We start from the raw sequence: 15,893 nt of genomic DNA, 5'->3' as shown, positions 1-15,893 counted from the left end.
TCATTTGAGAGATTGTCACTACATCCCGTGATCCTAATAAACAAGTTTCTTAATTGCCGACTAAATAAAAACTGTTCTTTAGAGACAAGTTTATGGTTAATGATAATTTGCTTCATCTTCTCTTTTGCATCCTAATAGGGCATATATGAGTGTAAAGGAGCTGAGAGATGCCTTGCAGTTGAACAGCACTTTGTTCCTGAATATTTTCTTTGCTGGTTCTGCAGGGGAGGAGTTAGCTGGAGCTGCAACTTGGCCATGGGACAAGGACGCTCTCGGTGTTCAAGGTAGGTGGTGGCAAAAAATCTAGACTGTCTCACACAATAAACATTATCGGTCATTTTCATACATTATTTGAGGATCAGTCCATAAAACATATGCTCTACTGACTCGTCCAGAATTGAGTTGTTTTCTGCTGGATTTTTGACGTCCATTAGGGTAAAGGGCTATTCCCATGAAGACAAGTTTCTTATATGTACTCAGGATAACAAAATAACACATTCTCTAATTCACTGTTACTAACAAAAATACAGCATTTCACAGTTATAAGTCCAACCTGTCTCTATCAGTTCTGCTGTACACAATTTCAGTTGCCCCCAGACACGACCCTGTAACTTCTGACTTAGGGCCGGGTGGCCGCCATCTTGGATTCCTGTGTGACTCTGTGCTGCTGAGACTTCTGTCTCCTTCTGCTCTGTGCCTGTAACCATGCCTCCCCAGCAGTACAGCACGGAGCTCACACTGACACTAACTGATTCACTTCCCGCCAGCACCACATGGTGAGGAAAGAGAAGCTACAAACTCCAGGCAAATACATGATCTGGGAGAAGTGGGAGGCAGTCACATATCTGTGAGAACAGAAATGTAGCAGTTCTGACAGTGAAAAAGTCTGTCACCCTCTGTCTGTCATGCCTTTGTGTAATAGGCATCTCATGCATCTCTCATCTGTCTCATCTATCTCTCTATATGTTAGTGTGTTATGTGAGAAAATGAGAGGTGTCATTTGGGAGAACCGCTATCTGTCCTACAGGCAGATAAAAAGCACATGGTAAAAGCCCTGGATTTGTCTGCAGTAACCCAAGGGTTAATATAGACATGTGGTAAGCAGGAGAAGTCTGTTTTGTCTGTGTTGGCCTAGCTAGCATAGACACCTTTGTGATGTCCATACTGGGCCTGCTTATTATGTAGGGGTAGGCTGGTAGTGGGACTCCTACTCCATCCGGGCTTCGCTCCTGGGCTATTGTATAGCCCACAGGTGCGGGTCACAGACCTCGTTAGAACCTAATTTAGACTGCTGGCCAGAAGCAGGAGGAGAGGCACCACCTGGAGAGCTGAAAGCTGGACCGTGTTCACACAGCAAAGGTAACTGAGTGCCTCCTGATATTCTGCTGGCCGAGAGCGTGTGCCTGGCAGCTGGGTACATGTATAGTTAGGTGCTGTAATTGTTGTATTAGGCAGTGCCCAGCCAGGCAGGGTTTATTTTGTATGTGCCTAAGCCAAGGCTGAATTTGTGTTTTGGCAAGGAAGTGTGAATAAACACTTGATTTTTGGACTTTAACTCTGCGTGTGTCCCTGCTTCCTGCACTGCTACAAAGCATCTACCAGAGCAATTCCCCACAGTTAGTACAATGTCAGAGGCCAGATGAAAGTGTATATACACCAGTACCCTTATAATGTAACCATATTGTCACGCCATAGAGCTAGAGGGATCATAATGTGTCTGCTTAGAGAGTCTCCACCCACACTCTGGGGTTTTGCACTGACCAGCCTAGGGAGTGATAGGAGCAAAAAACAGCAAAACACTGAGTAAAATTGTAAAGTAAGGGGTTAAAATTATTTTTTTAGGGGATCACTAGGGGATTAAGATATGAGAATTTTCTTTCGTGGGAAAACCCTTTTAATGTGGTAAAGTCCAAGCACCTACATAAAATATTGGCGTTATACTCATTACACCAACTTTGATTTGTCCTGACTACCCCATACACAAACATGCTACACTTCATCTGCTAATGATTGTGATAGGAAAGTTGGAAATCCTCCATACACATAAAATTGTTGTCCGTTTGATCTGAAACAGCAGGTTTAGTCCTTTTTTGGGCCTGTAGTCTACCTAAGAATCAAACCCACCAAACTCTAATCAACAAAACCCACATGTATTGTCATAAACTATTATAATGGAAATGGATCAATGGGTTGTTATGACCCTGCTTTGGTTTCTGGGGTGCAAGGCTAGCACCTCCATGCAGCTTGGAAAGAAAAAATCAGTTGTGACTTCTTTAATATCTTACAAATCCAATAGTTACTATATAGTGACAAAAAGAACCCATTGGTCAATTAAAATGTAACTTCTTTGTACGTGTCTTTAATACAAAAAAGTTTTCTAACAAAAAAAGTTGGACTAAGTTTTCGTTTTAAAGACACGTTAATAAAAGTTCATTTTTAATTGACCAATGGGTTCCATCTTTTGGTTACTATATAGTAACTATTGGATTGTAATGTGTAACTAAGGACCCTGTCAAACATTTTTGGTGTACTACTTGTAAATGGCCCTTGGTAGATCAACTACATACAATATTTGCCTCTTAAAGGGGTTGTCCAGTGACAACAAGTTTGCCTGTACGCACAGGGGCTAACTCAGTAAGGGGTCCTCAAGAATCATGAGAGCCATTGTACCCCTGTTGTACTCCAAATTAAGTGGCTGGACGCACTGCCGCTCCATTCCCTGCCTATGGAACTGATGGAGATTGCCGAGCTCAGCATGGTAGAGATGAATAGAGCAGCAGGGCTTGTGCGTGACTGGATGCTCTATTTATATGGAGTATAATCGGGCTGCAATGGACCTCCGTTCTTGTCATCCATGACACCCCTACAGATCGGCAAGTTAGCCGATTGGGGCTAACACGTTGTGACTGGACAACCCCTTTAATATTGTATTCTAGGCTATTTCAGGTATATGCTGCATTGTAAGTTCTCAGGGTATTCGGGTTGCCTAATTTTTTTTATTTTTTTCTACAATTGTAAAAGGAGACATGGACTGTTTCCTGTTGGGTTCACTAATCCAACGCACGGTTGAGCTGATGCAGTTATGGTTTTTAATATTAAAGGACATCAAGGATTGTAAACCAAGCACACTGACATACTGGTGTGCACCCCTTCTGGCAGAATATCTTCTGTCCTGGTTTTTAAGAAAAAAAAGGCTATTAAAATTATGCTAATGAGCCTGAGAGGCTCCAGGCTCCATTAACAATTAAGGAGCCTGGAGCCCCTGAGGCTCATTTGCATCATTTTAAAAACCCTTTTTCTTAAAAACCAGGGTATAGGAAGCTTAAAGAAGAGCAAATCCTGCCAGATCAGTATGTCAGTGTGCTTGATTTACCATCTTTCATCCTGGTGGTAGATGTCCATTAAGTAGAATGGCAATTTAATCATAGCTCTCACACCAATAGAGCATCCATTGTCTATAGTTACCTCTTCTATATATTTGTTTGCTGTAACTCCAGGTTTTGCCGGCTCCATCTTGGTTTATATACCTAGCATAGGAAGCTTAAAGAAGAGCAGATCCTGCCAGAGGGGGCACACACCAGTATGTCAGTGTGCTAGGTTTACAATCCTTCATCCTGGTGGTAGATGTCCTTTAAGTAGAATGACAATTTAATCATAGCTCTCACGCCAATAGAGCATCCATTGTCTATAGTTACCTCTTCTATATATTTGTTTGCTGTAACTCCTGGTTTTGCCGGCTCCATCTTGGTGTATATATCAGTCGCCGGTCTGGTCTGCTTTCCCAAGCCTTTCATCAGATGCTAATTTAGCCTGGGCTCCTTCTTTTAAGTGCCAGACATATTAATTACATAGCGATCACTTTATGCAACTTTGTTCCCTCTCATTTTAAGTAAAAAGTAACAGAAACTTCTTGGCAGGCGAGATAACAGGCCAAACAAAACGCTGTTTCTTTAAGTAATGGGTAAATTTCATCCTATAATAAGTAATGGTTTTCTAAGTGCCGGCTGATTTATTTCTTTGTATTATTCAGTCTTCTTTTGGAAATGTCCCTATTTAAATTATAGACGCGCTATTTAATTTCACACTTCTAAAAAAAAAAAAAAAAACACTGACTCTTCTGTAATTACAGCTGGAAGGGAAGTTACTGGAATATGACCAGATCAGTGGACAATGTAGAGCCAATTTAATTACATCAAGAGGGATGGATGCTCGAGACATTAAGCATTTCATTGTGGTTAAAAGTCGCTTTGTATTGCACTAAATGACCATCAGGATGCTGCAGGTTTACAGCACATGAAGCTTCAATATCATATGTAGTGTCCCCATCTAGATTTATTAGGAGAATGGTCAGATCTTGCCGGCTCGCCAATTTGTGTCCACCCTGTCAAGGGAAGAAGTAGAATACTGATTTTCTGGTAGAACTTTGATCATTTTTTCCTTTTTTTTATAATTTATCAATAAGGCCCATTTTGTTATTTTAGTCTTTAGAAAAAAAACTTTTTGAGCCCAAACACAATTTTTTGAGAAGATCAGAGTCACAAATCGACCACTGAAAGGAAATCTTATATCAAAATCCATCATGTTAAACCAGGGACAGTCATAGATCCAGGCACCGTGACTGTGGTAATCTGCTTATGTTTGATATCCATGGCCTCGTCCCTGCTGAAATCAACTTTTACAATTATGATAATGAGGGTCATTTACTAAGGGCCCGAATCGCTATTTTTCGAGGGTTTCCCGAATATTACAGATTTGCGCCATTTTCCCCTGAATTGCCGCGGGTTTTTGGCGCACGCGATCGGATTGTGGCACATCAGCGCCGGCATGCACGGGACGAAAATCGGGGGGCATAGCCAATGGATTCGGAAAAACTGCCGTATTTTTTTTAAAAAAAAGTGTCGCTTGACACGCACTTACCTGCACCCAGCATAGAATGATGAACTCTGGAGGACTTCAGCGCAGCAGCGACACCTGGTGGACATCGGGCACACTACCATAGTGAATCGCCGGAAGACCCGAATCCTCGTCTGAGAACGCGCCACTGGGTGGCGACAGGACCGGGTAAGTAAATGTGCCCCAATGTGTCAGAAGGGCTCTGGGTGGTGTATCCAGTGCCCCTCAGTGCTGTAGCTTCACAGGCTGTTACCATGAGCAGAGCATGTCTCCCCTCCACCTCCGCTACCTACCTCTGGTATATTACACATGCAGGGGTGAACCTAAACTCACTGCTGTCTGAGGGGAGTTATAGAATGGCGCCCTCTCTGCCCCATGCAGTAAAAAATTTCCGACCATTTTCCAAAAGGATAAAAGGATATATTTCTTTTAAGATGCTAAATATATTGATAATATAATGGCAAAATAAGAGATTAATATCACATTGATTGGGGTAAAACAATCAGCCCCCTCACAGATATACAAATAATGAAACAGAAGGCAGACAGCTCCATGGCTTGTGTAGTGGTCAGGTTATAGTGGATCAGCTCCCATTAATTTAAAGGAAATTACCAACAAAATCCATCATGACACTTACTAATCTTCTTATATTTGTTATCCATGGCCTCTTTTAAAAATTATGCTAATGAGTCTAAAGGGCTCTCAAAGGCTTTACCAGAGCCCCTCTGTGCTGCAGATTCATAAGCTATTTCAAGGAGCAGAACACGTCTCACCCAACCAGGTACTCTCTCCCTCCTACCTCTTCATATAACAGAGGTAGATAGTGCAGGGAGAGGGGAGACCTGTGAAGCTACAGCACTGAGGGGCACTGGATACACCCCCTAGAGCCCTTCAGGCTCATTAGCACATCCATTAAAAATTTAGGCAGCACATTGGCTTAGTTGTTCGCATTACTGCCTTGCAGTGCTGTGGTCCTGGGTTTATGTCCCAGGGTTAGTGCGTGGGTTTCCTCCGGGTCCTCTGGTTTCCTCCCACACTCCAAAACATACAAGTATGTTGATTAAATTGTGAGCCCCGTTGGGGACAGGGACTGATTTGGAAAGCTCTGTGGAGCACTGTGTAATCTGTGTGCACTATATAAATAAAGAATTATCATTAGTTATTAGACTTGTTCACCTATATATTAGTAACTTTAATGTATGAAAGTTTTATGCAATATTTGATGTCATTCTTTGCAGGTGGAATAGTCTTGAACCCATCTTATTACGGAATGCCAGGCCACACCAACACAATGATCCACGAGGTGGGCCACGCCCTGGGACTCTATCACGTGTTCAAAGGAGTCAGTGAGCGGGAATCTTGTGATGATCCTTGCAGTGAAACAGAACCTTCTATGGAAACTGGAGACCTCTGTGCAGATACCGCACCCACACCAAAAAATAAGCTTTGCCGAGATCCCGACCCGACAAATGATACCTGTGGACCAATGTTATACACTGGAACTCCCTATAACAACTTTATGAGCTACACGGGTGAGAAGGCTGACAATTGTCTTATGTTTAATTCAATAGTGAATTCTTTACATATAATGGTCTGAGTTTAGGTGGATAAATCTGGCCCCAAGTAGTAAACATTATAGAGTAGGAGATAAGCAAATTATACATAGTGTCTAGAGATGAGCGAACATGCTCGTCCGAGCTTGATGCTCGGTCGAGCATTAGGGTACTCGAAACTGCTCGTTGCTCGGACGAATACTTTGCCCGCTCGAGAAAATGGCAGCTCCCGCCGTTTTGCTTTTTGGCGGCCAGAAACAGAGCCAACCACAAGCCAGGAGACTCTGCACTCCACCCAGCATGACGTGGTACCCTTACACGTCGATAGCAGTGGTTGGCTGGCCAGATCAGGTGACCCTGGGATAGACTAGCCGCTGCCCGCGCTGCTCGGATCATTCTGTCTCTGGATGCCGCTAGGGAGAGAGCTGCTGCTGGTCAGGGAAAGCGTTAGGGTGTTCTATTAGCTTACTGTTAGGCAGGAGTGATTCTCAAAGAACCCAACAGCCCTTCTTAGGGCTACAATAACGTTCTACTTTTTTTATTTTAATTTGCATCTTTTACCATTTTGTGAGGAATTAGCAGGGGGACTTGCTACCGTTGTGTTTAGCTCTTAGTGGCACACATATCCATAGCAAAGACCGAAGTGGGAAAATTCAGTAGGGGTTGGATTTCTATTAGGCAATAACTCAGTGTCATCTCATCTGGCATAGTAGTGTGCTTCCTTTGATACTTGGCTAGAAAATAGCCATAGGAGAATACAAACAGCTTCTTGAAGCCTACAGTAGCGTTCTATATATTTGATTTCTGGTTGATCTGCTGGTGGCTTTAGTTTCTGCAGTGCATGTACTTGCCAATTCTGAGCAATTTGTAGTGAGACTTGCGACCGCTGTGTTCTGCGCTTAGTGGCGCACATATCCATAGCAAAGGCTGAAGTGGGAAAATTCAGTAGGGGTTGGATTTCTATTAGGCAATAACTCAGTGTCATCTCATCTGGCATAGTAGTGTGCTTCCTTTGATACTTGGCTAGAAAATAGCCATAGGAGAATACAAATAGCTTCTTGAAGCCTACAGTAGCGTTCTATATATTTGATTTCTGGTTGATCTGCTGGTGGCTGTAGTTTCTGCAGTGCATGTACTTGCCAATTCTGAGCAATTTGTAGTGAGACTTGCGACCGCTGTGTTCTGCGCTTAGTGGCGCACATATCCATAGCAAAGGCTGAAGTGGCAAAATTCAGTAGGGGTTGGATTTCTATTAGGCAATAACTCAGTGTCATCTCATCTGGCATAGTAGTGTGCTTCCTTTGATACTTGGCTAGAAAATAGCCATAGCAATAGGATAGGATTGTTTGGTTCTAAAAACTCAAAAAAAAACAAAAAACACAAAAAAAAACAAAAAACACAAAAAAACACAAAAAAAAAAAAAAAAAAAGTAAAAAAAAAAAAAAAGTTATAACTCTCATTTTAAAAATGTTTAACCCCAGGGCTAGGGGTAGAGGACGAGGGCGGGGACGTGGGCGTCCAACTACTGCAGGGGTCAGAGGCCGTGGTCCTGGGCGGGGTGAGACACCACCTGCTGATGAGGGAGCAGGGGAACGCCGCAGAGCTACACTCCCTAGGTTCATGTCTGAAGTTACTGGGACTCGTGGTAGAGCACTGTTGAGGCCAGAACAGTGCGAACAGGTGATGTCGTGGATTGCTGACAATGCTTCGAGCAATTTGTCCACCACCAGTCAGTCTTCCACGCAGTCCACCCATGTCACCGAAATCCCCACTCCTCCAGCTCCTGCACCTCAGCCTCCTCCCCCCCAGTCTGCCCCCTCCCAGGAAAATTTGCCATTTGAACCGGCATACTCTGAGGAACTGTTTTCTGGACCCTTCCCACAGTCACAAACCACTTGTCCGGTTGCTGCTGAGCAATTTTCCGATGCCCAGGTTTTCCACCAGTCACAGTCTGTGGGTGATGATGACCTTCTTGACGTAGTGGAAGTGTGTAAAGAGGTGTCCGACGATGAGGAGACACGGTTGTCAGACAGTGGGGAAGTTGTTGTCAGGGCAGGAAGTCCGAGGGGGGAGCAGACTGAGGGATCGGAGGATGATGAGGTGACAGACCCAAGCTGGGTTGAGAGGCCGGGTGAACACAGTGCTTCTGAGACGGAGGAGAGTCCTCGACCTGAACAGGTTGGAAGAGGCAGTGGTGGGGCCAGACGGAGAGGCAGGGCCAGAGCTGGTGCATCAGCGCCACTGTCAACTAGTGAAGCTCCCGTGGTGAGGGCTCTTGCGGCGAGGGCTAGATCTTCAGAAGTGTGGAGGTTCTTTAAGGAAACACCGGATGACCGACGGACTGTGGTGTGCAACATTTGCCAAACCAGGCTCAGCAGGGGTTCCACCACTACTAGCTTAACTACCACCAGTATGCGCAGGCATATGAATGCTAAGCACCCCACTCAGTGGCAACAAGCCCGTTCACCTCCGGCCGTGCACACCACTGCTCCTTCCCCTGTGTCAGCTGCTAGTCAGCCCCCTGCCCAGGACCCTGGCACAAAAACCCCATCGTCGCCTCCACGATCCTCCACAGCATCCACCAGCGTTCAGCTCTCCATACCCCAGACGCTGGAGCGGAAACGCAAATATAGTGCAACCCACCCGCACGCCCAAGCCCTTAATGTGCACATCTCCAGATTGCTTAGCCTGGAGATGCTGCCCTATAGGCTAGTAGAGACCGAGGCCTTTCGCAACCTCATGGCGGCGGCCGCCCCTCGGTATTCGGTCCCCAGCCGCCACTACTTTTCCCGATGTGCCGTCCCAGCCCTGCACCAGCACGTGTCAGACAACATCATCCGTGCCCTGACCAACGCCGTTTCTGACAAGGTCCACCTGACCACGGACACGTGGACGAGTGCTGCCGGGCAGGGCCACTATATATCGCTGACGGCACATTGGGTTAACTTGGTGGAGGCTGGGACCGAGACTGACCCTGGGGCTGCTCATATACTGCCGACGCCGAGGATTGCGGGGCCTACCTCGGTCCAGGTGTTTCAGGCCTACTATGCCTCCTCCTCCTCCCACCCCTCCTCCACCTCCTCCTCCGAACTACCATCCGTGGGCACGGCGCCATCAGTCGGTAGCTCTAGGCACAGCAGCAGTGCCGTCGCTAAGCGACAGCAGGCGGTGCTCAAACTGCTGAGCCTAGGCGACAAAAGGCACACCGCCCAAGAGCTATTACAGGGCATCACGGCGCAGACTGATCTGTGGCTGGCACCGCTGAACCTCAAGCCGGGAATGGTTGTGTGTGACAACGGCCGTAACCTGGTGGCGGCTCTGCAACTCGGCAGACTGACACATGTGCCATGCCTGGCCCATGTGTTAAATCTGATAGTGCAGCGTTTCCTCAAGACATACCCCAATCTGTCTGATTTGCTCACGAAGGTGCGCCGCATCTGTGCGCATTTCAGGAAGTCCAGCCCAGATGCTGCCACTCTCAGGGCAGCGCAGCGCCGCCTCCAACTGCCCGCTCACCGACTGTTGTGCGACGTGCCCACGAGGTGGAATTCAACACTGACCATGTTATCCAGAGTTTACCAGCAGCGCAGAGCGATTGTAGACTGCCAGATGTCAACTTCCACCAGAACTGGTAGTCAGGTCAGTCAGCTTCCTCAAGTCTACAATGAGGAGTGGACGTGGATGTCTGATATCTGTCAGGTGCTGAGTAACTTTGAGGAGTCAACACAGATGGTCAGTGGCGATGCCGCCATCATCAGCCTCACCATCCCGCTGCTTGGCCTGTTGAAAAACTCTCTGGTCAGCATGAAGTCGGAAGCTTTGCGCTCGTCACAAGAGACGGGGGAAGAATATTCCCTTGTTGATAGCCAAAGCACCCTGAGGTCTGTTTCTCAGCGCATATCGGAGGAGGTGGAGGTGGAGGAGGATGAGGAGGAAGAGGAGGAGAATGTTGGCGAGACACAAGAGGGGACCATTGTTGAGTCCTTCACTGTTCAGCGTGTATGGGCAGAAGAAGAGGAGTTGGAGGAGTTGGAGGAGGAGGAAATGGACAGTCAGGCCAGTGAGGGGAGTGAATTCTTACGCGTTGGTACTCTGGCGCATATGGCAGATTTCATGCTAGGCTGCCTATCCCGTGACCCTCGCGTTCAAAGAATTTATTCCAGCACCGATTACTGGGTGTTCACTCTCCTGGACCCACGGTACAAGCAAAATCTTGCCACTCTCATCCCTGCAGAGGAAAGGAGTGTGAGAATGCATGAATACCAGCAGGCCCTGGTGCACAAGCTGAAACAGTATTTCCCTTCTGACAGCGCTAGCGGCAGAGTGCGTAGTTCTGCGGGACAAGTAGCGAGGGAGAGTAGGCGAGCAGGCAGCTTGTCCAGCACTGGCAAGGGTACGCTTTACAAGGCTTTTGCCAGCTTTATGTCACCCCAGCAAGACACTGTCACCTGTCCCCAGTCTCGGCAGAGTAGGGCTGATCTTTACAGAAAGATGGTGAGGGAGTACGTAGCTGACCATACCATCGTCCTAAATGATCACACAGCTCCCTACAACTACTGGGTTTCAAAGCTGGACATGTGGCACGAACTGGCGCTGTACGCCTTGGAGGTTCTTGCCTGCCCTGCCGCTAGCGTCTTGTCCGAGCGGGTTTTCAGTGCAGCTGGTGGCATCATCACCGATAAGCGTACACGCCTGTCGACTGACAGCGCTGACAGGCTGACGCTTATTAAAATGAATAAAGGCTGGATTTCTCAGAATTTCCAATCTCCACCAGGTGAAGGAAGCTCAACCTGAATAATTGATCCACTCCTCCTCCTCCTCCTCATTTTCCTCCTTCTCCTCCTCTTTGTACAGTAAAGCAGAGGAAAATGGCTATTTTTTGACAGGGCCCACTGGCTCTTGCTATACTTCATGCATTTAATTTTTCTGGAGGGCCACCTACCCGGTCCTCTGTTTGAAACAATTTTTGTGAGTGCCACATACAGGCACTCAATCTATTCCATTTTTCTGGAGGGCCACCTACCCGGTCCTCTGGTTTGAACAATTTTTGGGACTGCCACATACAGGCACTCAATCTATTCCATTTTACTGGAGGGCCACCTACCTGCTCCTCTGGTTTGAACAATTTTTGGGACTGCCACATACAGGCACTCAATCTATTCCATTTTACTGGAGGGCCACCTACCTGCTCCTCTGGTTTGAACAATTTTTGGGACTGCCACATACAGGCACTCAATCTATTCCATTTTACTGGAGGGCCACCTACCTGCTCCTCTGGTTTGAACAATTTTTGGGACTGCCACATACAGGCACTCAATCTATTCCATTTTACTGGAGGGCCACCTACCTGCTCCTCTGGTTTGAAGAATTTTTGGGACTGCCACATACAGGCACTCAATCTATTCCATTTTACTGGAGGGCCACCTACCTGCTCCTCTGGTTTGAAGAATTTTTGGGACTGCCACATACAGGCACTCAATCTATTCCATTTTACTGGAGGGCCACCTACCTGCTCCTCTGGTTTGAAAAATGTTTGGGACTGCCACATACAGGCACTATCCAAATTAAATTGTCTCCATAGCAGCCTCCACACGTTGTCTCCATTGCTACCTCCAAAAGTCGTCCATATAGCTGCCTCCATACATCGTCCCTTTATCAAACGAGGTGTGTCAGGCAGAAATTTGGGTTGTTTTCATGGATTCCACATCAAAGTTGTTAACTTTGTCGCCACCCTGCTGTGTTATCCACAAAATATACTGGCAAACTTTTACCATTTAGGGATATTATTTCAGCGCTTCTTGCGCATCTGTTTACATTCCCCTCACCCGGCATATCCTAAACTTATAAGAACGCTACTACACTTGATCTTATACAAAAGGTTCTTAGAAGTGCTGTTTGGGGAGTAGCCTAGAGACAGGGGCTTGGATTGGCGAAAGCTCGCCTGGCAGCGGAACGCCAGCTCCATGCGCATCATGCGCTTCTTGCGCATCTGTTTACATTCCCCTAACCCGCCATATCCCAAACTTATAAGAACGCTACTACACTTAACTTGGTGCAGGCTGGGACCGAGTCTGACCCTGGGGCTGGTCATATACTGCCGACGCAGAGAATTGCGGGGCCTACCTCGGTCCAGGTCTCAAAGGCCTACTATACCTCCTCCCACCCCTCCTCCACCTCCTCCTCCTCCGAATTACCATCCGTGGGCATGGCGCCATCAGTCGGTAGCTCTAGGCACAGCAGCAGTGCCGTCGCTAAGCGACAGCAGGCGGTGCTGAAACTGCTGAGCCTAGGCGATAAAAGGCACACCGCCCAAGAGCTATTACAGGGCATTCCACATCAAAGTTGTTAACTTTGTCGCCACCCTGCTGTGTAATCCACAAAATATACTTGCAAACTTTTACCATTTAGGGATATTATTTCAGCGCTTCTTGCGCATCTGTTTACATTCCCCTCACCCGCCATATCCTAAACTTATAAGAACGCTACTACACTTGATCTTATACAAAAGTGCTGTTTGGGGAGTAGCCTAGAGACAGGGGCTTGGATTTGCGAAAGCTCGCCTGGCAGCGGAGCGCCAGCTCCATGCGCATCATGCGCTTCTTGCGCATCTGTTTACATTCCCCTCACCCGGCATATCCTAAACTTATAAGAACGCTACTACACTTGATCTTATACAAAAGTGCTGTTTGGGGAGTAGCCTAGAGACAGGGGCTTGGATTGGCGAAAGCTCGTCTGGCAGCGGAGCGCCAGCTCCATGCCAAGATCCAACTAACATAGTTTTAACTGCAGCACCTTTAATCTACTACTAGTTCACTGCCTCCATACATGGTCCCCTTATCAAACGAGCTGTGTCAGGCAGAATTTTGGGTTGTTTTCATGGCTTCCATGTTAACTTTGTCGCCACCCTGCTGTGTAATCCACAAAATATACTGGCAAACTTTTATCATGTACCGATATTATTTGAGCACTTCTTGCTCACCTCCTTTGGTTCCTCTCTGCCACCCATTGGTTTGAAGCCTGAGTCCATTTAGGGTATGTCGCCATGACACTCTCTAGCCTGCTGCCGCTGCCTCTGCATGCCGTCCCCTATAGTGTCAGGGTCAATTATTGCATGTTTTAGATACTATCTAGCTTCATTCTGTCACTCTGTCATGGCCATGCTGTTGCCCATAATTTTGGCATAATGGTGCGTTTAAGCAGCCTCAGAGGCATCCATGCATGCTGCCCCTGCTGTTTCCTGTCCATTTCCGTGGTGTTTCCATCCTTTTCTGAGGTTCCCAGGTGTTTGGCCAAGCTTCCCTGTGCAGAGCCTTGGTCCCCTTGAAAAATGCTCGAGTCTCCCATTGACTTCAATGGGGTTCGTTATTCGAGACGAGCACTCGAGCATCGGGAAAAGTTCGTCTCGAATAACGAGTACCCGAGCATTTTAGTGTTCGCTCATCTCTAATAGTGTCACATCAGCAGACAGTGTATTATAGAGCAGGAGGAGCTGAAAAGGTTGTACATAGTGTCCTATCTGCCGGCAACAGGTTATAGAGGAGGAGATGCTGAGCAGATTGTATGTAGTTCTGTCTGCAGGCAGCATATTATAGAGCAGGAGGAGCGGCACAGATTGAAAGTAGTGTCCTATCTGCATGCAGCATGGTATAGAGCAGGAGGAAATGAGCAAATTTTACAGTGTCCTATCTGCATGCAGCATGTTATAGAGCAGGAGGAGCTGAGTAGATTGTACAAAGTTCCCTATATGTAGGAAATTTTTTATAAAGCAGAAGAAGCTGAACAGAGAATACTTAGTGTCCTTATATGCCTGTTAAAGATCAAAAGGAACTGAGGAGATTGCACATAGTGTCCTATCTGCAGGCAGCATGTTAATAATGATAGATTGCTTCTAGTGGCATAGAAAATAAATTAAAGGGGACATGTCAATATAATAACCAGTACAAGTAGAATGTTATAGATCAGAAGGAGATGAGCATGCGTGTCCTATTTGCTGGTTGAATGTAATAGAGAAACTAAACATCTTGTATATAGAATCCAAGCAGGAGGAGCGGAGCAGTTTGTACATAGTGACTAGAGATGAGCGAGCACTAAAATGCTCGGGCCCCATTGAAGTCAATGGGAGACTCGAGCATTTTTCAAGGGGACCAAGGCTCTGCACAGGGAAGCTTGACCAAACACCTGGGAACCTCAGAAAAGGATGGAAACACCACGGAAATGGACAGGAAACGGCAGTATGCATGGATGCCTCTGAGGCTGCTTAATCGCACCATTATGCCAAAACTATGGGCAACAGCATGGCCATGACAGAGTGACAGAATGAAGCTAGATAGCATGTAAAACATCCAATAATTGACCCTGACACTATAGGGGACGGCATGCAAAGGCAGCGGCAGCAGCGGCAGGCTAGAGAGTGGCATGGCGACATACCCTAAATGGACTCAGGCTTCAAACCAATGGGTGGCAGAGAGGAACCAAAGGAGGTGAGCAAGAAGCGCTCAAATAATATCGGTACATGATAAAAGTTTGCCAGTATATTTTGTGGATTACACAGCAGGGTGGCGACAAAGTTAACAACTTTGATGTGGAATCCATGAAAACAACCCAAATTTGTGCCTGACACACCTCGTTTGATAAGGGGACGATGTATGGAGGCAGCTATATGGACGACTTTTGGAGGTAGCAATGGAGACAACGTGTGGAGGCTGCTATGGAGACAATTTAATTTGGATAGTACCTGTATGTGGCAGTCCAAAAAAGTTTTCAAACCAGAGGAGCAGGTAGGTGGCCCTCCAGAAAAATGAAATAGATTGAGTGCCTGTATGTGGCAGTCCAAAAAAGTTTTCAAACCAGAGGAGCGGGTAGGTGGCCCTCCAGAAAAATTGAATAGATTGAGTGCCTGTATGTGGCAGTCCAAAAAACTTTTCAAACCAGAGGAGCAGGTAGGTGGCCCTCCAGTAAAATGGAATAGATTGAGTGCCTGTATGTGGCAGTCCAAAAAATTGTTTAAAACAGAGGACCGGGTAGGTGGCCCTCCAGAAAAATTAAATGCATAAAGTACTATAGCTAGAGCCAGTGGGCCCTGTCAAAAAATAGCCAGTTTCCTCTGCTTTACTGTACAAAGAGGAGGAGAAGGAGGAAAATGAGGAGGAGGAGGAGTGGATCAATTATTCAGGTTGAGCTTCCTTCACCTGGTGGAGATTGGAAATTATGAGAAATCCAGGCTTTATTCATCTTAATAAGCGTCAGCCTGTGAGCGCTGTCAGTCGACAGGCGTGTACGCTTATCGGTGATGATGCCACCAGCTGCACTGAAAACCCGCTTGGACAAGACGCTAGCGGCAGGGCAGGCAAGAACCTCCAAGGCGTACAGCGCCAGTTCGTGCCACATGTCCAGCTTTGAAACCCAGTAGTTGTAGGGAGCTGTGTGATCATTTAGGACGATGGTATG

At 46.7% G+C, this 15,893-nt stretch overlaps 1 protein-coding gene across 4 annotated transcripts in view; it reads left to right on the top strand.

Moving 5' to 3' along the window:
• Positions 1–15,893, top strand: part of PAPPA2 (pappalysin 2) — a 188,895-nt gene that overhangs the window by 80,296 nt on the left and 92,706 nt on the right. For all 4 annotated transcript variants that reach the window (XM_072126779.1, XM_072126781.1, XM_072126778.1 and 1 more), the window contains exons 4-5: positions 139–284; positions 6,132–6,425. In XM_072126779.1, the coding sequence (XP_071982880.1) occupies positions 139–284; positions 6,132–6,425 (440 nt within the window). The remainder of the gene's footprint in view (positions 1–138; positions 285–6,131; positions 6,426–15,893) is intronic.

This window comes from Engystomops pustulosus, chromosome 10 (genome assembly GCF_040894005.1).
Source record: "Engystomops pustulosus chromosome 10, aEngPut4.maternal, whole genome shotgun sequence".
In the NCBI taxonomy this organism is placed as follows: domain Eukaryota; kingdom Metazoa; phylum Chordata; class Amphibia; order Anura; family Leptodactylidae; genus Engystomops; species Engystomops pustulosus.
This window is presented reverse-complemented; position numbering and strand designations above follow the sequence as displayed.